General features: G+C 43.7%; 1 protein-coding gene across 1 annotated transcript; it reads left to right on the forward strand.

Moving 5' to 3' along the window:
- Window positions 1-21,784: 21,784 nt before the first annotated feature.
- On the forward strand, window positions 21,785-25,012 carry LOC123411323 (protein YIF1B-like). Its single transcript, XM_045104257.1, has 6 exons — window positions 21,785-21,924; window positions 22,006-22,058; window positions 23,378-23,553; window positions 23,646-23,744; window positions 23,846-23,997; window positions 24,332-25,012. The coding sequence occupies exons 3-6, from the start codon at window positions 23,383-23,385 to the stop codon at window positions 24,711-24,713; spliced, it is 804 nt and encodes a 267-aa protein (XP_044960192.1). The 5' UTR covers window positions 21,785-21,924; window positions 22,006-22,058; window positions 23,378-23,382; the 3' UTR covers window positions 24,714-25,012.
- The last annotated feature ends 128 nt before the right edge of the window (window positions 25,013-25,140 follow it).

Consider the following 25,140-nt stretch of genomic DNA (forward strand, 5'->3'; position numbering starts at 1 on the left):
GCGGTGTATTCTCAAACTTTGTATCCTGTCACCACAAGCTTATCGTCCCCGTGCGAACAAGTATACCTGTCCATTAGGAGTTTTATCGCTAGAGGAAGGCAATGAGTCTGGAAGAAAGGATGTGTCGAGGAGGAGTACACTCGGTATATCTTGCTTTGCTTCATCCACGATTCTCACATTGTCGGGAGTTTGAATCCATCCTCATATCCTTCGAAAGGATAACAAAACAAAAAAATCAAAGTGTTAACCAGTAATCGTTCTTGACTTCAGAGTCCACCCCCTCTTCATACTACTAGTGAAATAGAAAGCTTAAAGACTACTATTGACACATGAACACGTCACCGTGTACCCTTTCATTGCCGTCAGATCCGCCCACGTCGGGCCCTTTCATCATGTCCAAGAGGGCCCTGGGTGAGCAGCACCTCTGTCCCTCCCCTTTGGTTCGTTGTAAGTTCATCGTAGGCGTCGTCCTCATCGTGTCTTCGCCGCGCTCTGCGTCGGTCTCTAGAGATTTATGTTCAGAGATGAGTAGCTCCCCTATCCCCGCTTCGGGTCGCCTAGCCTAGCTCATGCCTGCTCGCTTAGTCACCACAGCCTCTCCGTGTGTTCGCGTGCAGCCTCGCCGCGCCATCACCCACTAATAGAAAAAGGCCTATTAGTGGCGCACCCGCTTTAGCTATTAATGGCGCACTATAGGTGCGCCACTATTATCACGCCACTACTAATAAATAGTAATGATGCACCCCTGGTGCGCCACTGTTAATATACATAACAGTGGCGCACCACCTGGTGCGCCATTACTATCCAAGACAATAATGGCGCACCACCTGGTGCCATTACTATCCCAGATACTAATGGCGCACCTCCCGTAGGTGCGCCACTACTATGAATATTATGATTTTTTTTTCTTTTCTGATATTTATACAGGTTAAAATATACATAATAACATAAAATATAAATAGCACAACATATATATAAACAACAGATTTATCGAATACAATAGAAGATTAGTCTCCGAATACAATTCATCATATTAGTCTCCGAATTCAAAATACCGAACAAAGTTAGAACATTACAAGTCTCGCGAGTAGCGAGTTTGTCTTCACATTACAAGTCGATATCTAAACTACCATCACATAGAAGAGGGTTGCGGTCATGATGAGCATCATCGCGATGAAACTGATCTTCATCTGGTTCCTACTCCGTTCCCTCCTCTCTCCCGCTAGATAGCGCGAGTATCTAGCTTCCGCCTCCGCCCTAGTGGTGTACCCTTTGTAAATGTTACCGCTGAAACGATGAACCTGTCTCCGACACTCCTCCCAGTCATCGTAGACTCCGGGAACCTCACCCTTGTACACGACATACGACGGCATCTCTATGCACTAGAGAAACAAAAGCAATTCATAGATAATATATAAGCAATATATAAGTATGCAACAAAAGGATCAGAAGAGAAAAGAAACACATTAATAGTGCCAAATTATCGCCGAAACGGAAATGAATCAACATTTCGGCAAAATATTGGCAACTATCGCATTTCAAATACCGGTACCTGCAAACACAAACATATGCAACACCACAAACATACGTAGATCTAGGCCATAAAAAGTGTGTACACGTGTTGGAGGGACAAAAAAGTAGATCTAGAACATAAAGAAAGGTTTCCCCTTACTTACCTATCAAAAAAAGGAAATTTAACCACTTAATTTGGGTGAATATATGGTGCAAATGAGGTGAGGAGGAGGAGACGGCCGAGAGTAGTGAGTATGAAGTGGTTGAGAGAATGAAGTGAGGGGAAAGTGAGTGTGAAGTGGGCTGTCAAAAATATCTACTCCTCCTAGGTTACCAATGACGCACCCAGGAAGAATGCGCCATTAGTAACCAGGATTACTAATGGCGCACCTCGTAAGAATGCACCATTAGTAGTTTTAAGAAACTGAAAAAATAATATTAGTAGTGGCGCACCGTGGACGTGGTGCGCCACTGGTAAGTGTAGGAAAGGGTGGGGACCAGGTCAAATATAGTAATGGCGCACCAGACACATGGTGCGCCATTAGTAATATGGACACTAATGGCGCACCAGTAGGTGGTGCGCCACTGCTATATAGCAGTTGCGCACCACATGCATGGTGCGCCATTAATGCCCATATTAGCTATAGGCTTTTTTCTAGTAGTGACCGTTCCCGTCACTCGCCTATGTTGTCTTGCCCAAGCCAAATCTCGAGCTCGATCCCGTCAGCCTCGTCCCTCCTCGCCATGTGTTGAGGTAGGGAATGAGACCCCTATAGAAACCTGCAGCTCCGTCATAGTTCATCGCCCCCGTCAGTCGCCGCAGTGAGCACCAACGACATCATCGTGTTCCTGTTGGAGCAAGTGCAGAGCCAGCCTTGCTCGGGGGCTGACTTGATGAAGCAAATGCGGGCCCGACCCGTGCAACCCGTGGGGCGACGAGGTTCTCTTTATGATTATTCGGTCATCACGATGCCGAAATCTTGTCGACTCGTCGAGGTGGTTGTCTTTGGCTCGATGGAGCAACAACGCAATCGATGCTAGCGTAGCTCGGAGGCGATGGAGCAACATTGTCAGACCAGTTTGACACCGGCGTGATGATGAAAATTTACTTGGAAAAGGCTCAAAATTTATGGGCATATGTTTTAGAACAACACATAATATCTTACAAAAAAATTCTTTCAAAAAGGATGTCCAAAACCCCATTCATGAAGAAGGATGAACTTGGGCCGGATTTGTTTTCGCGAAGAAAACAGATCCGAAAAATTGATGCATTCATCTCACGTTTTCACGAGTTTGAACGGTTGGATCAAGCTGAAATTTTGAGGAGTGATCAATGTAGGAATTCCGCAGCCGATGCATGATGGAATTTTCCAATGATGTCCGAGCTAAATACTGGACACCCGACCCTAAACTCATCCAGATTCCCGTCCAAAACGAGAAGGATCTGGTATATCAAAGATTGTCAGAGATTCCTCCCTCGAAACGTGATGAATTTTTTTAGTGTTTTAGTATATACAATTCCGCACAATTCTTCCAAAGCAATCGTCAAAGATACGCTCGAGAAAACGAGGACGACGAACACAATTTCGCTGTCCAGAAAAAGTTGCAATCTGCAAACGAGCCATCGATCCTTTGGCGATCCCACAACGAAACTATCAATGAAAGCACCAATATCGGTGTCAAAAACCGGCACATCTTGAATTGTGGGTTCGAAACTGTGGGTCTTGGATTGGTGGGTAGCAGGAGACAAAGGAGACGGTGTTTACTCAGGTTCGGGCCCTCTTGATAGAGGTAAAACTCTATGTCCTGCTCTTGTTTATTTTGGTGGTGGAATACCAAGTACATAGTTGATCTACCTCGAGATCGTATGTTATGACGCTAGTAAAAAATGGGCCATTAGTCTTTTAGTCTCGGTTGTGTTACTGACGGGGATATAGCCCTAGGGTAGGGTCATAGGTCTGACCAATACGTCCTACCCAAGGGCACCTCATTATTGGTTTAAGGACTACAAGGGAAATTCCTACTGGATCGTGACAACATCTAATCCACTCGGTACGGATCCACTCAGACAAGTACATTCCATCCACTCGGATGACAGTCAACCACTCGGTCGTATGACTCACTCGGTCATGCAAATACCAACAGTCGACAAGACATCTGTAGTGGGCTGACATTATGGCATCAATGCCCCATCTTGTAACATAAGAGGTGAGGAGGTGGCGCACTCTATATAATCCACCCCCCTTCCACATAGCTAGACATCTTCTTCTTCTCCGGCTTCGGGCTCATTCTTTCCCTTGAGCTCTGGCTCTCTCTACACCATGTAACTCATGTCCATGACAGATAAAACAAAGCCTCTCCGGAGCACGAGACGTAGGGTCGTTATCTCCACTGTGAGAGGCCTGAACTCGCTAAAACCACTGTGTCACCCATGTGTATCTTGATAGATCATGCTCCATTATCCTACCCTCTTTCTATTGTCGGAATCTTTACCACGACAGTTGGCGCCCACCTTGGGGCATTGGCGTCTATCGAGCTATGATACAAATGGTTTTTTGTTTAATCTTTGGCAGCAGATCGACGACAATCGCGAGAAAGATCGTCTGGTGGAATTCCGACCATCGCGCCATTCAAAAGGATCAGGGAGGTATCCATTTCATATATTTGTTTTGCAATAAATTATTTAACAATGAGTTTGTCTTTTCCTCCTGTAGGATCAGACACATCAATATAATACATGAATCATTCATGAAGAAGAGAAAAAGGGACATGGACAAATCATTCCCCATATTTCTTGCCTTCTCACGGGATCATCATCAGTGATGCCCGCAAAAAGGCCACTGACGCGGTCATCCCTTCGTCTTCAGCCTCGTATACGACGCCGTTGAGCCGTCACGGCCACCGACGCCGTCCGCCCGTCTCCATCTTCGGTGCCCGGTCCGGCCCGCTCCACCAGTGCCGAAGTGTGAGTCCGACTGGCACACAGCTCCGGATCCGCGACAATGAAGCATCAGCCTTACCCTTGGCTGCGCCGGCACACATCACCGCCGCCTGGACTGCGGCCTGCCTCTCGTCCTCGTCGTCGCCTCTCAGCTGCGGACTGGTTCCGGCCAGATCGGCAGTTTCCACCACGGCAGAGCTTTCCGAACTCCAGGCTGCCTCCACAACTCTCCTAATTTAATTATTTAAATTACGTTTGAGAAGTTGACTGCAGGTCATCTCCAGCGACGTCGCCTGATCCAGATCGCTGGACTTAAACGAATAGTGGACCTCCCACGATTTGGCAATAAACGACATGCAGGAAGATAAATGGCTCGTGGAAGAAGGAAACTTCCATTGCAATGAGTAGCGGCTTGAATTCTTGCTTAATTAGCGCTGCTAAGCGCTAACGCCTTTTGCATGCAGGTTCTAAACGTGTGCAATTCCTTCAATGCGTTGGTCAAGGTCGCGGCGTCATGTTTGCATGCAAGGCTGGAAGCCGAAAAGAGCTGCCCACCTCCAGCGAGCAGGCGTCACCATTATGAGAGATGATTCTACAACACTCAGACGCCCCGCGCGTCGCCGCTCCGACGGATGCTTCTACAGTACTCAGACGCCCCGCGCGTCACGACTCCGACGGATGCTTCTACTTCACTCAGACACCCCGCGCGTCGCCATTCCCATGGATGCTTCTACAGTACTCAGACGCCCCGCGCGTCACGACTCCGACGGATGCTTCTACTGCACTCACACACCCCGTGCGTCGCCATTCTGTTGGGGAACGTCGCATGGGAAACAAAAAATTTCCTACGCGCACGAAGACCTATCATGGTGATGTCCATCTACGAGAGGGGATGAGTGATCTACGTACCCTTGTAGACCCTACAGCAGAAGCGTTAGTGAACGCGGTTGATGTAGTGGAACGTCCTCACGTCCCTTGATCCGCCCCGCGAACTATCCCGCGATCAGTCCCACGATCTAGTGCCGAACGGACGGCACCTCCGCGTTCAGCACACGTACAGCTCGACGATGATCTCGGCCTTCTTGATCCAGCAAGAGATACGGAGAGGTAGAAGAGTTCTCCGGCAGCGTGACGGCGCTCCGGAGGTTGGTGATGACCTTGTCTCAGCAGGGCTCCGCCCGAGCTCCGCAGAAACGCGATCTAGAGGAAAAACCGTGGAGGTATGTGGTCGGGCTGCCGTGGAAAAGTCGTCTCAAATCAGCCCTAAAACCTCCGTATATATAGGTGGGAGAGAGGGGACCTTGCCTTGGGGCTCAAGGAGCCCCAAGGGGGTCGGCCGAGCCAAGGGGGGAAGGTCTCCCCCCCCCCAAACCGAGTTGGACTTGGTTTGGTGGGTGGGAGTCCTTCCTTTCCTTCCCACCTCCTCTTTTTTTTGTCTTTGATTTTTTCTTCCAATGCGCATAGGGCCCTTTTGGGCTGTCCCACCAGCCCACTAAGGGCTGGTGCGCCACCCTCAAGGCCTATGGGCTTCCCCGGGGTGGGTTGCCCCCCCCCCCCCCCCCGTGAACTCCCGGAACCCATTCGTCATTCCCGGTACATTCCCGGTAGCTCCAAAAACTTTCCGGTAATCAAATGAGGTCATCCTATATATCAATATTCGTTTCCGGACCATTCCGGAAACCCTCGTGACGTCCGTGATCTCATCCGGGACTCCGAACAACATTCGGTAACCAACCATATAACTCAAATACGCATAAAACAACGTCGAACCTTAAGTGTGCAGACCCTGCGGGTTCGAGAACTATGTAGACATGACCCGAGAGACTCCTCGGTCAATATCCAATAGCGGGACCTGGATGCCCATATTGGATCCTACATATTCTACGAAGATCTTATCGTTTGAACCTCAGTGTCAAGGATTCATATAATCCTGTATGTCATTCCCTTTGTCCTTCGGTATGTTACTTGCCCGAGATTCGATCGTCGGTATCCACATACCTATTTCAATCTCGTTTACCGGCAAGTCTCTTTACTCGTTCCGTAATACAAGATCCCGCAACTTACACTAAGTTACATTGCTTGCAAGGCTTGTGTGTGATGTTGTATTACCGAGTGGGCCCCGAGATACCTCTCCGTCACACGAAGTGACAAATCCCAGTCTTGATCCATACTAACCCAACGAACACCTTCGGAGATACCTGTAGAGCATCTTTATAGTCACCCAGTTACGTTGCGACGTTTGATACACACAAAGTATTCCTCCGGTGTTAGTGAGTTATATGATCTCATGGTCATAGGAACAAATACTTGACACGCAGAAAACAGTAGCAACAAAATGACACGATCAACATGCTACGTCTATTAGTTTGGGTCTACTCTATCACGTGATTCTCCTAATGACGTGATCCAGTTATCAAGCAACAACACCTTGTTCATAATCAGAAGACACTGACTATCTTTGATCAACTGGCTAGCCAACTAGAGGCTTGCTAGGGACCGTGTTTTGTCTATGTATCCACACATGTAAATGAGTCTTCATTCAATACAATTATAGCATGGATAATAAACGATTATCTTGATACAGGAATTATAATAATAACTATATTTATTATTTCCTCTAGGGCATAATTTCAACAGTCTCCCACTTGCACTATAGTCAATAATCTAGTCCTCACATCATCATGCGAATTACATTGTAATAAATCTAACACCCATACAGTTCTGGTGTTGATCATGCTTAGCCCGTGGAAGAGGTTTAGTCAGCGGGTCTGCAACATTCAGATCCGTGTGCACTTTGCATATATTCACGTCCTCCCCTTCGACGTAGTCGCGGATGAGGTTGAAGCGTCGTTTGATGTGTCTGGACTTCTTGTGAAACCGTGGTTCCTTTGCTAAGGCAATGGCACCCGTGTTGTCACAGAACAAGGTTATTGGATTCAGTGCGCTTGGCACCACTCCAAGATCCGTCATGAATTGCTTCATCCAGACACCCTCCTTAGCCACCTCTGAGGCAGCCATGTACTCCGCTTCACATGTAGAATCTGCTACAACGCTTTGCTTGGAACTGCACCAGCTTACCGCACCGCCATTAAGAATAAATACGTATCCGGTTTGCGACTTAGAGTCATCCGGATCTATGACAAAGCTTGCATCGACGTAACCTTTTACGGCGAGCTCTTCGTCACCTCCATATACGAGAAACATCTCCTTAGTCCTTTTCGGGTACTTCAGGATATTCTTGACCGCCGTCCAGTGATCCACTCCTGGATTACTCTAAAACCTACCTGCCATACTTATGGCCAGGCTAACGTCCGGTCTAGTGCACAGCATTGCATACATGATAGAACCTATGGCTGAAGCATAGGGCACGGAGCGCATATGCTCTCTATCTTCATCAGTTGATGGGCACTGAGTCTTACTCAATCTCGTACCTTGTAAAACTGGCAAGAACCCTTTCTTGGACTGTTCCATTTTGAACCTCTTCAAAACTTTATCAAGGTATGTGCTTTGTGAAAGTCCTATCAGGCGTTTTGATCTATCCCTATAGATCTTAATGCCTAGAATGTAAGCAGCTTCTCCTAGGTCCTCCATAGAGAAACTTTTATTCAAGTAATCCTTTATGCTCTCCAAAAACTCCACGTTGTTTCCAATCAGCAATATGTCATCCACATATAATATTAGAAACGCCACAGAGCTCCCACTCACTTTCTTGTAAATACAAGATTCTCCAACCACTTGTATAAACCCAAATGCTTTGATCACCTCATCAAAGCGTTTGTTCCAACTCCGAAATGCTTGCACCAGTCCATAAATGGATCGCTGGAACTTGCACACCTTGTTAGCATTCTTAGGATCGACAAAACCTTCGGGTTGCATCATATACAATTCTTCCTTAAGGAAACCGTTAAGGAACGCTGTTTTGACATCCATCTGCCAGATTTCATAATCGAAAAATGCAGCTATTGCTAACATGATTCTGACGGACTTAAGCATCGCTACGGGTGAGAATGTCTCATCGTAGTCAACTCCTTGAACTTGTGAAAAACCCTTTGCCACAAGTCGAGCTTTATAAACGGTCACATTGCCGTCAGCGTCCGTCTTCCTCTTAAAGATCCATTTGTTCTGAATAGCCTTGCGGCCCTCAGGCAGTACCTCCAAAGTCCACACTTTGTTCTCATACATGGATCCTATCTCGGACTTCATGGCTTCTAGCCATTTGTTGGAATCTGGGCCCACCATTGCTTCTAGCCATTTGTTGGAATATGGGCCCACCATTGCTTCTTCATAATTTGCAGGTTCATTGTTGTCCAACAACATGATTGACAAGACGGGATTACCGTACCACTCTGGAGCAGCACGTGGTCTCGTCGACCTACGTGGTTCGACAGAAACTTGAACCGGAGTTTCATGATCATCATCATTAACTTCCTCCTCAACCGGCGTCGCAACGACAGAGGTTTCCCCTTGCCCTGTGCCACCATCCAGAGGGATGAGAGGTTCGATAACCTCGTCAAGTTCTATCTTCCTCCCACTCAATTCTCTCGAGAGAAACTCCTTCTCGAGAAAAGCTCCGTTTTTAGCAACAAACACTTTGCCCTCGGATTTGAGATGGAAGGTGTACCCAACTGTCTCTTTTGGGTAACCTATGAAGATGCACTTTTCCGCTTTGGGTTCCAGCTTTTCAGGCTGAAGCTTTTTGACATAAGCATCACATCCCCAAACTTTAAGAAACGACAACTTTGGCCTTTTGCCATACCACAGTTCATATGGTGTCGTCTCAACGGATTTTGATGGTGCCCTATTTAAAGTGAATCCAGCTGTTTCTAATGCATAACCCCAAAACGATAACGGCAAATCGGTAAGAGACATCATAGATCGCACCATCTCTAATAAAGTACGATTACAACATTCGGAGACACCATTACGCTGTGGTGTTCCAGGCGGTGTCAACTGTGAAATAATTCCACATTGTCTTAAGTGAGCACCAAACTCGAAACTCAGATATTCACCCCCACGATCAGACCGTAGGAACTTGATCTTCTTGTTACGATGATTTTCTACTTCACTCTGAAATTGCTTGAACTTTTCAAATGTTTCAGACTTGTGCTTCATTAAGTAGACATAACCATATCTACTCAAATCGTCAGTGAAGGTGAGAAAATAGCGATATCCGCCGCGTGCCTCTACGCTCATCGGACCACACACATCGGTATGTATGATTTCCAACAAGTCACTTGCACGCTCCATTGTTCCGGAGAACGGAGTTTTTGTCATCTTTCCCATGAGGCATGGTTCGCACGTGTCAAGTGAATCATAGTCAAGTGACTCCAAAAGTCCATCGGCATGGAGTTTCTTCATGCGCTTTACACCAATATGACCTAAGCGGCAGTGCCACAAAAATATGGCGCTATCATTGTTAACTCTAACTCTTTTGGTCTCAATGTTATGTATGTGTGTATCGCTATCAAGATTCAATGTGAACAATCCTCTCACATTGGGTGCATGACCATAAAAGATGTTACTCATAGAAATAGAACAACCATTATTCTCTGACTTAAAAGAGTAACCGTCTCGCAATAAACAAGATCTAGATATAATGTTCATGCTCAACGTAGGCACTAAATAACAATGATTCAAGTTCATAACTAATCCTGATGGTAACTGAAGTAAAATTGTGCCGACGGCGATTGCATCAACCTTGGAACCATTTCCTACGCGCATCGTCACTTCATCTTTTGCCAGCCTTCGTCTATTCCGCAGTTCCTGTTTCGAGTTGCAAATATGAGCAACAGAACCGGTATCGAATACCCAGGCACTACTACGAGAGCCGGTTAAGTACACATCAATAACATGTATATCAAATATACCTGATTTTTCTTTGGCCGCCTTCTTATCTGCCAGATACTTGGGGCAATTGCGCTTCCAGTGACCCATACCCATGCAATAGTAACATTCTGTTTCAGGATTAGGTCCAGTTTTTGGTTTCTTCGTCGGATTGGCAACAGGCTTGCCGCTCTTCTTTGAATTACCCTTCTTGCCTTTGTCGTTTCTCTTGAAACTAGTGGTCTTATTCACCATCAACACTTGATGCTCTTTACGGAGTTCAGACTCTGCGACTTTCAGCATCGCAAACAACTCGCCGGGAGACTTGTTCATCCCTTACATGTTGTAGTTCAACATAAAGCCTTTATAGCTTGGTGGCAGTGATTGAAGGATTCTGTCAGTGATAGCCTCTTGCGGGAGTTCAATCCCCAGCTCAGCTAGACGGTTTGAGTACCCAGACATTTTGAGCACATGTTCACTGACAGACGAGTTCTCCATCTTGCAAGCATAGAATTTATCGGAGGTCTCATACCTCTCGATCCGGGCGTTCTTCTGAAAGATAAACTCCAACTCCTGGAACATCTCAAATGCTCCATGACGCTCAAAGCGACGTTGAAGTCCTGGTTCTAAGCCATACAAGACTGCACATTGAACTACTGAGTAGTCCTCCTTGCATGCTAACCAAGCGTTCTTAACATCCTGATCAGCCGTAGCGGGTGGTTCATCTCCTAGCGCAGAATTAAGGACATAATCCTTCTTCCCAGCTTGTAAGATTAGCTTAAGATTACGAGCCCAGTCTACAAAGTTGCTTCCATCATCTTTCAACTTAGCTTTCTCTAGGAACGTATTAAAATTCAGGATGACTGTCGCGTGAGCCATGATCTACAACACAAATATATTCAAAGTGGACTTAGACTATGTTCAAGATAATTAGAGTTTAACTTAATCAAATTATTCGCTAAACTCCCACTCAAAAAGTACATCTCTCTAGTCATTTGAGTGGTTCATGATCCACTTACACTAGCTCAAGTCCGATCATCACGTGAGTTGAGTATAGTTTCAGTGGTAAGCATCCCTATGCTAATCATATCATCTATATGATTCATGATCGACCTTTCGGTCTCATGTGTTCCGAGGCCATGTCTGCACATGCTAGGATCGTCAAGCTTAACCCGAGTGTTCCGCGTGCGCAACTGTTTTGCACCCGTTGTATGTGAACGTTGAGTCTATCACACCCGATCATCACGTGGTGTCTCGAAACGACGAACTGTAGCAACGGTGCACAGTCGGGGAGAACACAATTTCGTCTTGAAATTTTAGTGAGAGATCACCTCATAATGCTACCATCGTTCTAAGAAAAATAAGGTGCATAAAAGGATTAACATCACATGCAATTCATAAGTGACATGATATGGCCATCATCACGTGCTTCTTGATCTCCATCACCAAAGCACCGGCACGATCTTCTTGTCACCGGCCCCACACCATGATCTCCATCAATGTGTCTCCATCGGGGTTGTCGTGCTACTCATGCTATTACTACTAAAGCTACATCCTAGCAAAATAGTAAACGCATCTACAAGCACAAACATTAGTATGAAGACAACCCTATGGCTCCTGCCGGTTGCCGTACCATCGACGTGCAAGTCGATATTATCTATTACAACATGATCATCTCATACATCCAATATATCACATCACATCGTTGGCCATATCACATCACAAGCATACCCTGCAAAAACAAGTTAGACGTCCTCTAATTTTGTTGTTGCATGTTTTACGTGGTGACCATGGGTATCTAGTAGGATCGCCTCTTACTTACGCAAACACCACAACGGAGATATATGAGTTGCTATTTAACCTCATCCAAGGACCTCCTCGGTCAAATCCGATTCAACTAAAGTTGGAGAAACCGACACTTGCCAGTCATCTTTGAGCAACGGGGTTACTCGTAGCGATGAAACCAGTCTCTCGTAAGCGTACGAGTAATGTCGGTCCAAGCCGCTTCAATCCAACAATACCGCGGAATCAAGAAAAGACTAAGGAGGGCAGAAAAATGCACATCACCGCCCACAAAAACTTTTGTGTTCTACTCGAGAAGACATCTACGCATGAACCTAGCTCATGATGCCACTGTTGGGGAACGTCGCATGGGAAACAAAAATTTTCCTACGCGCACGAAGACCTATCATGGTGATGTCCATCTACGAGAGGGGATGAGTGATCTACGTACCCTTGTAGACCGTACAGCAGAAGCGTTAGTGAACGTGGTTGATGTAGTGGAACGTCCTCACGTCCCTCGATCCGCCCCGCGAACTATCCCGCGATCAGTCCCACGATCTAGTGTCGAACGGACGGCACCTCCGCGTTCAGCACACGTACAGCTCGACGATGATCTCAGCCTTCTTGATCCAGCAAGAGAGACGGAGAGGTAGAAGAGTTCTCCGGCAGCGTGACGACGCTCCGGAGGTTGGTGATGACCTTGTCTCAGCAGGGCTCCGCCCGAGCTCCGCAGAAATGCGATCTAGAGGAAAAACTGTGGAGGTATGTGGTCGGGCTGCCGTGAAAAAGTCGTCTCAAATCAGCCCTAAAACCTCCGTATATATAGGTGGGAGAGAGGGGACCTTGCCTTGGGGCTCAAGGAGCCCCAAGGGGGGAAGGTCTCCCCCCCCCCCAAACCGAGTTGGACTTGGTTTGGTGGGTGGGAGTCCTTCCTTTCCTTCCCACCTCCTCTTTTTTTTCTCTTTGATTTTTTCTTCCAATGCGCATAGGGCCCTTTTGGGCTGTCCCACCAGCCCACTAAGGGCTGGTGCGCCACCCTCAAGGCCTATGGGCTTCCCCGGGGTGGGTTGCCCCCCCCCCCCCGGTGAACTCCCGGAACCCATTCGTCATTCCCGGTACATTCCCGGTAACTCCGAAAACCTTCCAGTAATCAAATGAGGTCATCCTATATATCAATCTTCATTTCCGGACCATTCCGGAAACCCTCGTGACATCCGTGATCTCATTCGGGACTCCGAACAACATTCAGTAACCAACCATATAACTCAAATACGCATAAAACAACGTCAAACCTTAAGTGTGCAGACCCTGCGGGTTCGAGAACTATGTAGACATGACCCGAGAGACTCCTCGGTCAATATCCAATAGCGGGACCTGGATGCCCATATTGGATCCTACATATTCTACGAAGATCTTATCGTTTGAACCTCAGTGTCAAGGATTCATATAATCCCGTATGTCATTCCCTTTGTCCTTCGGTATGTTACTTGCCCGAGATTCGATCGTCAGTATCCGCATACCTATTTCAATCTCGTTTTCCGGCAAGTCTCTTTACTCGTTCCGTAATACAAGATCCCGCAACTTACACTAAGTTACATTGCTTGCAAGGCTTGTGTGTGATGTTGTATTACCGAGTGGGCCCCGAGATACCTCTCCGTCACACGGAGTGACAAATCCCAGTCTTGATCCATACTAACCCAACGAACACCTTCGGAGATACCTGTAGAGCATCTTTATAGTCACCCAGTTACGTTGCGACATTTGATACACACAAAGTATTCCTCCGGTGTTAGTGAGTTATATGATCTCATGGTCATAGGAACAAATACTTGACACGCAGAAAACAGTAGCAACAAAATGACACGATCAACATGCTACGTCTATTAGTTTGGGTCTAGTCCATCACGTGATTCTCCTAATGACGTGATCCAGTTATCAAGCAACAACACCTTGTTCATAATCAAAAGACACTGACTATCTTTGATCAACTGGCTAGCCAACTAGAGGCTTGCTAGGGACCGTGTTTTGTCTATGTATCCACACATGTAAATGAGTCTTCATTCAATACAATTATAGCATGGATAATAAACGATTATCTTGATACAGGAATTATAATAATAACTATATTTATTATTGCCTCTAGGGCATAATTCCAACACATTCCCATGGATGCTTCTACAATACTCAGACGCCCCACGCGTCGCCACTCTATTGGATGCGTCGTCATCACTCAGCCGCCCCATGCGTCGTCACTCGACTGGACGCTCCTTCGTCACTCGGCCGCCCCTGTGCCATCAAACAGCTAAGTCATTCTTCATATGTTGCATTCAATTGAACAGTCGTTTCTACATTACCGAGTGTCGAGGAAAACGCACATGACGTTCACTCGGAGGCCACGCCACTGAGTGTACCTCTGCACTCGGTTGTTTATTTTTATGTGGGAACACTTCACTTCCGCTTCGTTTGGGTCCAGTACTCAAACGAGTTCAGCCGGATCTTTCACTCTTTTAGACTCTTGTTGGTTCCGAACCAGCAATCACGTGGCACACCCAGCGGGTGTCTATGGGTGCAATTTACACAAACTATTGCAGAAAAGATCATATTACTTTGATAATTTTTTATGCTGGCTTGTGCTATTTTTCATACACAGGTTACTCGACGCATCCGTGCGCCATCCTCGTCGCTGCTCAGGCTCAGTCGCCGCAACGATCATTCATGCGTTTTCACGTGTTCGGAAGCCCTTTCAATGACGTAGTGGACACGGCCGCCCCGCGTGCCGTCGGTGGGTCCGACGCCTCCTCGACATACATCACTTGGCCGCCCCGCGCGTTGCCACTCAGCCAGAATCGTCCACCTCACTCGGATGCCATGCGCATCGCCACTCCGTGTGGCACGTCTTCATCACTCGGACGCCCCGCGCGCCACCACTCGGCTTAGGTGCGATTCAGTATCGCCTAAGTTTAAACTACTCCGAGTGCGGACATGTTCCACACTCGGGGACTTAGCTGCGACTCCGTATCGCCTAAGTAAAAAACAACTCCGAGTGCGGACATGCTCCACGCTCGGGGGCTTAGCTGCGACTCCGTATCGCCTAAGTTAAAAACAACTCCGAGTGCGGACATGCTCCACGCTCGGGGGCTTAGCTGCGACTCCGTATCGCCTAAATTAAAAACAATCCGAGTGCGGACATGTTCCACACTCGGGGACTTAGCTGCGACTCCGTATCGCCTAAGTTAAAAACAAATCCGAGTGCGGACATGTTCCACACTCGGGGACTTAGCTGCGACTCCATATCGCCGAAGTTAAAAACAACTTCGAGTGCGGACATGTTCCACACTCGGGACTTAGCTGCGACTCCGTATCGCCTAAAGTTAAAAAAAACTCCGAGTGCGGACATGCTCCATGCTTGGGGGCTTAGCTGCGACTCCGTATCGCCTAAGTTAAAAACAACTCCGAGTGCGGACATGTTCCACACTCGGGGGGCTTAGCTGCGACTCCGTATCGCCTAAGTTAAAAACAACTCCGAGTGCGGACATGCTCCACACTCGGGGGCTTAGTTGCGACTCTGTATCGCCTAAGTTAAAAACAACTCCGAGTACGGACATGCTCCACACTCGGGGACTTAGCTGCGACTCCGTATCGCCTAAGTTAAAAACAGCTCTGAGTGCGGACATGCTCCGCACTCGGAGGCTTAGCTGCGACTATGTATCGCCTAAGTTAAAACTACTCCGAGTAGAGACACGCTGCACACTCGGGAACTTAGCTGCGACCCCGTATCGCCTAAGTTAAAAAATACACTCGGAGACTTGACTTTGATCCAGAAATCATATAATGCAGATTCAACAAACATTCAACATGACAAGCATTGGAAGTCTTAAACCCTCTGCCAGACTCATCTAATCCGACAGAGGCTCGGGGACTACACCCAGTGGGTGCACTGAGCGTGCCCCCACAGGAAGAGAAATACAAAAAAGAAACATTCTGCTTGGTCAGGTCCACCAACAACATCCAAGTTCAACACATTCAACAGATTCCAACCGACTACCAGCAGTCAATCAGAGTCTCAAGATCCTGTTGGTCACTCGGGTCTACTTCAATTCTTAAGTTCACTCGGATGTACTACTCAGCGGAATCGATCAGGGCGAATGATGAAGACTTCAATCGACGCACAGTTCTGTAAGGCCCTGAAGCACGTTCAAGTTCGGTCTGCGGCTACAAGATTTACATCGACACCTTCACCACTTGGACCCTGATCCATTCGGGGGCTAATGACGGGGATATAGCCCTAGGGTAGGGTCATAGGTCTGACCAATACGTCCTACCCAAGGGCACCTCATTATTAGTTTAAGGACTACAAGGGAAATTCCTACTAGATCGTGACAACATCTAATCCACTCGGTACGGATCCACTCAGACAAGTACATTCCATCCACTCGGATGGCAGTCAACCACTCGGCCGTATGACTCACTCGGTCATGCAAATACCAACAGTCGGCAAGACATCTGTAGTGGGCTGACATTATGGCATCAATGCCCCATCTTGTAACATAAGAGGTGAGGAGGTGGCGCACTCTATATAAGCCACCCCCCTTCCACATAGCTAGACATCTTCTTCTTCTCCGGCTTCGGGCTCATTCTTTCCCTCGAGCTCTGGCTCTCTCTACACCATGTAACTCATGTCCATGACAGATAAAACAAAGCCTCTCCGGAGCACGAGACGTAGGGTCGTTATCTCCACTATGAGAGGCCTGAACTCGCTAAAACCACCGTGTCACCCATGTGTATCTTGATAGATCATGCTCCGTTATCCTACCCTCTTTCTATTGTCGGAATCGTTACCACGACAGTTACGAACCGGGACTAAAGACCCTCCACGTGGCTTTTTTCAAAAAAATTAATAAAACTCTTTTTTGATTTTTTTTCAATTTTCAAATCTTTGAATTATTTGACAATTTAATCTCTAATCACCACTACTCACTCCTCCAGCATGCACTCATTTCAAATTGTCTAACTTCCCGGCCAATCACTAACTCTACTCATTTCAAATCGTCTAACTTCCTAACCGGTCACCCATCCTCTCACTGCTCCAACCCAAGCATGCTTAACTTTCTGATTCTATCTCCACTAGTTTCCAAATCTGCACTTGTTATTTTCTTGACAACAGTAAGCTATCAATACTATTAACCCTTAGGTCTTGATGTCACATGATTTAATTTTTAGAATTCCAAACAATTATTAAAATAAACAACAATGATTAACAAACAACAAAAATTAATTTAAAAATAAGAAAAACTTCAAAAAGGGCAAAGAATTCAAAAAAACTCAAATAATTCTCAAGAAGCATAAAAATAATCAATAAATCCAAAATAATTAAAAATTTCAAAATAAAATAAGTAATAATAATATTGTATTTCAATGGAAATAAAATAACTAAATATTATTATTTTATTCATTTTTTGCTATTTATTCACTTATTATGGCGTAATTAATATCTTTAAATGTATCAATCGAAATTCAACAAATAATATATCCATTATTATCTAGAAAAATGTGAGGAATACAAATATGACATCATTTATTTAAGAAAAAGTTAAATTGACATCATTTATTAAAAAAGTAAAATATGACATAATTAATAACCTTTTTTGAGCTAAATGCCCGTGAAATTGAAAAACAATACAAATGAACTTTGAACGGCCGAAACTTGGCATGGTATCATCATTTCATCCACATAGCATGTGCTAAAAAGTTGAGAATCTTGCGGCAAAAATTGGATGCACTTCGTGTACAAAATGGACAATCTTTTTCGGAATATCACGGGTTCGTACGAAAACTTAGGTTTTACAAAGACATTTCATTTTTTTAAAACTTATTTTAACTCCACACCTTTTGTGCTTTCAATATGCATCATTAAAAGCCATGTCATTAATTTTGAACTCTTTCTGACTTCATTTGCAAAACAATATTTTTTGTATTTTATGATTTTTTTAGAATAATGACCATGAAATTGAAAAACAATACACATGAACTCTGAAAATGCTGAAACTTGACATGGTATTATGGTTTCATCCACATAGCATGTGTTAAAAAGTTGACAAGGTTACGGCAAAAACTGAATGCACTCCGTGTACAAACTGAACAATTTCTTTTGAAATATCACGGTTTCGGACGAAAAATTAGGTTTTACAAAGATATTTCATTTCTTAAAACTTATTTTAACTCCATACTTTTTGTGTTTTCAATATGCAAAATTCAAAGACACGTCATCAATTTTCAACCCTTGTTGACTTCATTTGCAATATTTCATGCATTTAATGATTTTTTGACCTAAATGACCGTGACATTGAAAAACACTATAAATGAACTTTAAAAAGGTTGAAACTTGGCATAGTTTCATAATTTCACCCACATAGCATGTGCTAAAAAATTGAGAGGGTTACGACAAAAACTGGATGCACTTTATGTACAAACTGGACAATCTATTTCGAAGTATGAGGGTTTCGAACGAAAACTTGTGTGTTATAAAGGCATTTCATTTTTTAAAACTTATTATAACTCCAGACTTTTTATGCATTCAATATGAACCATTCAAAGACAGATCATCAATTTCAACCCTTTCTGACTTCATTTGCCATTTTTCATGCATTTGATGATTTTTTTGAGCTATAAACTAAAAGAGTTAAACAAAATCTATTTTTTAATCAGAAAACACATTTAAAATAACCTAAAAATTACCAAATTTAATATAATGATAAAACACACTAATATTAAATACCAGTAAAAAGAATCACTCAAAAATCTATTTTTAAAGTAAAGTTATTCACAAAGTATTGATTCACACAAATTTAAAAGAATTCAAATTTAAAATATTCAAATTTGAAAACTACTGGCACTAACAGAAGTTTTATAATTTTTTGTGTCCTAAAGCAAAAAAGATTCATTCAAAAATTATAAATATTTTAACACTTATTTCAAATCTAAAAACAGAAATTGTCTTGTTTAAAAAAACAAAAACAAGACAAAAAAAGAAAATAGACCTTTAGTCCCGGTTGAGCCACCAACCGGGACTAAACGTCCCTTCCCACATGGAATTTGGTCCGCCAAAAAGGAGACCTTTAGTCCTAGTTAGTGCCTCCAATCGAGACTAAAGGTCTCTTTCAAACCGGGACTAATGCTTACCGAGCTCCGTCCGACGTCCTAGTCGCTCGAACCGAGACTAATGCTCACATTAGTCTCGGTTCGTAACGCAACCGGGACTATTGCTCCGATCTGGCTAGGGCAAAAGTCATGTTTTCTACTAGTGTGGTCTAAACACTATGGGTAATGAACTTAACCTGTCCCAATATGAGATTGTCTATCGACTAACCTCACCTTGGTTTATATAATGCACCATAGGCCTATGATACTAAGAGTCCTAGTCGGTTACGTCGGTGTAGAAGAGTCCTTGTCTTGATCACCAAGTCTTGTGGAATCTTCATGGTATGTGTCATCAGTTGTCCGAAGTGGTCCATGAGTCCGGCTAGTAGAGATAGACCGGCGGCTCGAGGACCCTTTAGTTCCAGACTCCCTCACCGGATTTGGACCTAGATGTTTTCCCGTTGGGCTTTTACAAGCCCGACCTGAAACCTGGCTCGGCTCGAAGAATGCCGAGGTTTACTCTTGTGTGAAGTTGTCTTTGTTCTATGTTTACTGCATTTGGGCCTCCTCGTCCACAATTTTCAATGTGTGTACATATCAATGTGTGGGCATGCACTGTGTGTGTGGGTGTGGGTGCATGCATATGAGATACATGAGGAGATGACACCACTGACATGAGATACATTTTTTTAGTAACCTTCATTTTTTTTGTTTGAGTACTAATTAGTACATAGACATATAGTGTTATTTCTATGCAACAAGAGTGCAAAATCACATTGTGATTAAAAAGTTACAATTTTATATAGGTGCTCTTGAATATCGTAGAATAGTACAAGTTTTATGAAATATATGTGCAAATTTTCACAATCATTTACTTGATCATTTCTTAATTCATTTTATTTCTTCTTGTCTGTAATACCAATGTCTTTATTTTATTCTAGCTTAGAATAATATTTGTTTATGTTTATGTATCTGTTTTTTTTGCTTGTTCTAATATGGTTGGCTCCAATATTTTTGCCTAGTCAATTTTGTTGTTGTTAGATGTTTCTTCTTGTTTTGGGTAACACCAATGCTACCATTCATTCTTGCTTAGAATGTTTTTTGTTCTTGTTGATGTTTTTGTTTTCTCACTCATGCTAATATTGCTAGTTCCAATTTTTGGTTAGATTTTTATTTCTTCATTTTCTTTATTCTTCTGGATAATACCAAAGCCATAATTGATTGTACCTTAGAATAACATTTTTTTTAATATTTTCTCGCTCATGCCAATATTGTTGCTCTGATTTTTTGGCCTAGTCAATCTTTTGGTTGTTAGACTTTGTTTTTTTATTTTCTTTATTCTTTTGGGTAATAGCAATGCCATAATTCATTCTACATTGGAATAACATTTATACTTTCTCACTTTTTTTTCTATATTTGTGCATACATAAGTGGTTTGATGATTTCAACCACGTGGCACTTTTTTTGCTAGTGCTATTGTTGCTGGCTCCACTAATTGTTGTTATTGCTTAATTTTCTTTCTTATTTCATTTGGGTATTATCAATGCTCTTAATTTATTCTATGAATAACAATTGTTTTTTTCCACGACTGTGCTTATGCTTCTGGTTGTAGTTTTTGTTGTTCTTGTTTAGTTGAATTTTTAGTTGTTGGATTTTTCTGTTACATGTGTGCATATTGCAGTGGTGCAACCATGTGACCTTAATTAATTTTTATTAGGCACTTAAGATGGAATTTACTTTGGAAATCGATCCAAATTGTAGTTATTAGCAAAGTTACACTAGTGTACACTTGCTCTTGCATAGAACGTAAGATTGCAAGTTTTATGTAATTTATGTGAAAGTCTCAAAACAAGCTTTTATTTTTTAGTTCAAATTTCTAGTTCCTGTATATAAGAACAAAGTCTCAAAATAAGTTTTTATTTTTTATAAATGTTATTGTTGTTTATTGTACACTATGTGGAAGTCTAAAAAAATGTTATTGCTGTTTATTTTAGCTTTAAAGCACTCCCATGATTCATTTGTTCTTAGAAAGAAAATTTGTTCATCTTTGTTTTTGTCTTTGTTCAAATTTCTATCAGGTAAAACCGCTCCTACAAATTTTGGTTAGCTTCCCGGCAAAAAAAATAATTGGTCAGTTTGGCCCATTCTGCAGTTTGGTTGAGCAGTGATTGGATTTTTGTTTTGCTAATGAAAAAGAGCTTTATTCCATTATTAATTAGGCCAAGCCTACTTGTGGTTCACATTTATAGGTTTGGATTTTTTTTTTGTTTTTTCCCGGGCATTCATCTTGACAACTAAAAATCAACCGAATTGTTTTATGTTTTCAGTCTTTTTTCTAGACAGGGAATCCAAAATAAAATTACAGGCACCTGACTATTAGTCGGTCCCTAGAAAAATATATGCTCACAAAATTAGGTGGATATCCGAATGGCATTTTTAGGAGCTCACAAAATGACCAGCCTGCTTTTCTATTTTTCTAACCATGTCCTCCTAACCATCTAATTACGGATTGGTTTGCGAATGCTTTTTTATTTTAATCTTTTTCGTTAGACTGCTGGACCAGTTCTAACCAAATACGCAGGCCCAGCTCACTGGGGAGAAACATTTATATTTCCTACAAGGCGCCGCGGAAAAAAATATTCCCCTTCCGTTTCCCTCGCCGAGAAATTGCTGACAGTTTCTAGTGCTCGCGCCAGCAAATCCGTAGCAAGCATCACCGCAGCCCATAGGTAACTAAAAGAAAAAACTTCCAGTAGCCAATTTGTTCAGTTCGAGTTCCTGGTCTCAGATCGTTTGCCGCATTCCTGCAGATCACCCCCCACCTCCCAGCCCCCTCGCCGGGAAACTGGATCTTGTTCCACAGGTGATCTGATTCGACTCTGTTCTTCGCGTAAGTACGAATTAATCTTGCTGATGTTTGGCGATGCTTAGTAGCGCTATTGCTGTCTCTAGATTTCTGCGGTCAGTATCCTGTGCGGGCGTTTCGGCGGGATCTGATCTGACACTAGAGACCGGGGATTGGACACTGCGGCTCCCAGGTTGCCTTGCGAGTTCGTACGCCGGACTAGCAGTAGGGGCGATATTATGTTGTGCCGTTAGACTTGCATGCTTCAAGTCCAGTTAAGATGTAATCCAGGGTTTGTTTTCACGTCATTGGCTTCCTGACGATGCTCTGCATTTGAATTCTGAGGCATTGATTTTGTTTGAGTAAAAAAGCATTTGCAAACCTTTGAGAGGAATGCCTGTGAGCTTCAGGTTGATCCTTCTTATGCCTGTGCTCCACACTCAGTGCTTATCGTGTGCTCGGCATTTCTTGTGAACATTTGATTAGTGGTATTTGTCTGAAAAGCTGTGCTGACTAAAATTTAATTAAGATATCTGTAGGTCTATGCTTATGGATGCCATAATTTGTTCATGGATTTAGGTATTCAAGGGAAACAATATTTTTGAGAAAAAAGGCCCTACGTCTCAATGCATTGATAGAAGAAGTTTGTGTGAAAAAGAAGGTGTGAAACTAGACTAGCTACTTCTGGTTGGCAATTGCATCATTACTAGACACTGCGATTGGGCTAACCTACATGAACGATGATAAGATATCATGCTATTTCTCCCTCTCTTCCAAATTAGCTTTACAGTGCATGTTCTCTTCAACATCGTCGCATTCTGGCAGTGGCGGAGCGTGAACCAAATATTGGGGGTGGGTGGGGGGGGGGGGGGGGCGCAAATGATTGAATATGAAATAGAAAAGGCTAATGTCATCAGAGAGGCCGAAGGATTAGTAGAGCGATTAGCTGAAAGATAGACTTATTTGGCAGAATTTCTTTTAGGAAGAGAGGGAGAGAAGAAGGGGGGGGGGGGGGGGGGCAAGGCTCCTAATTGTCCCCAAGACGCTCCGCCACTGCATTCCGGTGTAAGTTGGCATATGGCTGCTAGTCATATCTGGGTCGTGGTGCTCTATCTGTTGTGTACCTTTTCTACAATGTTTGTGTTATATATAAAATCATGGATGGACGTTATGAAATCAGTTTCTTAGGATTTTTCTTTGTATATAAGAGTAATGGTGGGCTATATTGTCAGGATTCTAAGGGATGCAGTTAAAGTGGTAGTTTGTAGATGACACGACCATTCACAATTGATATCTTGTTGTCTGACTATTGGTTTGAACAATCTTTGTTTATTCAGCCGTGATGGCAGCAATGAACATTGATCTGGGAGGATTGGCAGGCAGGCCTACTACTTCACAGGCGGATCCTTTTCAAAGTGCTTTGTATGGAGCTGGACCTGGACTCATCCGAAGTGGACTAGGAGCGTACAGTGAGAAGTTTCTAGGTTCAAGCTCTGACTTTATGCAAAGCAATGTAAGCCATGGGCGCATTTCATTCATTGATATACCTGTTGTTTTAGTTTCGAAAAACTATTCAATGCAAGTTTTGCTTGATCGAGTATACAGATCACCCAATATTTGTCCAATCCACAATATTACTTTCAAGTGAACAATCAGTATGTGAGGAACAAGCTGAAGGTTGTCTTGTTTCCTTTTCTGCATCGGGTAAGGACTGACTGCCTTCTTTTTCTCAAGAACCTCTTTTCGTGTCGTACCTGCAGATTGTGAGGTCTCATTCAATCATTATATCGTTTCTCTTCCTTCAGGGACACTGGACTAGGATAACTGAGCCGGTGGGAGGAAGGCTGTCATACAAACCTCCAGTTCAAGACATCAATGCTCCAGATCTGTACATCCCTCTGATGGCTTTTGCCACCTACATTGTAGTTGCTGGATATGCCTTGGGTGTTCTTGGAAGGTAACCACACAGCCAGGACAACTTTTGATTGTTGTACCTGTAGGACTCTAGAAGAAATGTGCAGTATGACTCTATGAGCAGTGTAATATATGTATCACTTGGTCGTATATATGTGTCACTTCATTATAGTGAGTGCTGTAAGGAAAGTGGTTCTGTTTGTTAGTTTAAGACAAGAAATAAAATGCAGATACTAGAGAAAGGTTGAAGGGTAGAGATTAACTTTTGTGATGCACTATTTTATATCTCTAGAGGAAAACAGTGCTCCTTAATGTTCAGGATATCATTAATGCTTCAATGGTGCTTGTTTGATTATTAGCATTGTTCCTGAATGCAGGTTTACCCCGGAGGCACTGACTATACAGTTCACAAAAGGGTTACTCGGTTGGTTTATGCAAGTCATCCTCATTAAAGCTCTACTTTACTCACTGGGAAGTGGTGAATCGCCGTTGCTTGACATTGTGGCATATGCTGGGTATGGGTTTGCCGGTACCTCACTTGCGATGCTGGTCCGCATCTTCTGGAGCTACTCATACTATTTTGTGCTGCCGTGGTTCTGTATCTGCACTGGAGTGTTCCTGGTTAAGACGATGAAGAGGGTTTTGCAGGGTGCATCGAGGACTTATGAGAGACATCCTAGCAGGAACCACTACTTTCTTCTATTCCTCGCGGCTGCGCAATTCCCCATGCTTTTCTGGCTAGGCAACATCAAGGGCTGATGTTTCAGTCTTATCTCAGAACAGGGATAATTTTTTTCCTTTTCTTTTCTTCAAGGTGGAGGCCAAAACTCGATCAGAATAAAGTTTGAGGTTTTGTCTTACTGATGAACTTCTGTAGTAGCCTTGTCTATAGTTCAGGCTCTTATTGGAGTGGTAAATTTCTTGATAGAGGACCTGAAAAATACACAGTCAATGTTATCTTATTGTCCTGCAAAGGATGTTACTTTCCCATATTTATGACTAGCTGAAGACAAATGCATACATGAATTTTGAATATTGGATTGTAACTTATCCTAAAAGTACATGTTCAATTGTGACCGTTCATATTTGTGCCATCTGCCAATATATTTGCAGCTGTTATCTTGTAGGCTAACTGGCTAAGGCCTGGATAACCGGAATCTGGAATCTATTATATTACTAACAGAGT

Source organism: Hordeum vulgare, chromosome 7H, assembly GCF_904849725.1.
Source record: "Hordeum vulgare subsp. vulgare chromosome 7H, MorexV3_pseudomolecules_assembly, whole genome shotgun sequence".
Lineage (NCBI taxonomy): Eukaryota > Viridiplantae > Streptophyta > Magnoliopsida > Poales > Poaceae > Hordeum > Hordeum vulgare.

Bases quoted from the DNA above. Each gene is read 5' to 3' on its own strand.
- LOC123411323 (XM_045104257.1), top strand. From the start codon at position 23,383: ATGGCAGCAATGAACATTGATCTGGGAGGATTGGCAGGCAGGCCTACT. The intron at 23,745-23,845 runs GTAAGGACTGAC...CTCTTCCTTCAG, and splicing joins TGTTTCCTTTTCTGCATCGG to GGACACTGGACTAGGATAAC. The intron at 23,998-24,331 runs GTAACCACACAG...TCCTGAATGCAG, and splicing joins GCCTTGGGTGTTCTTGGAAG to GTTTACCCCGGAGGCACTGA.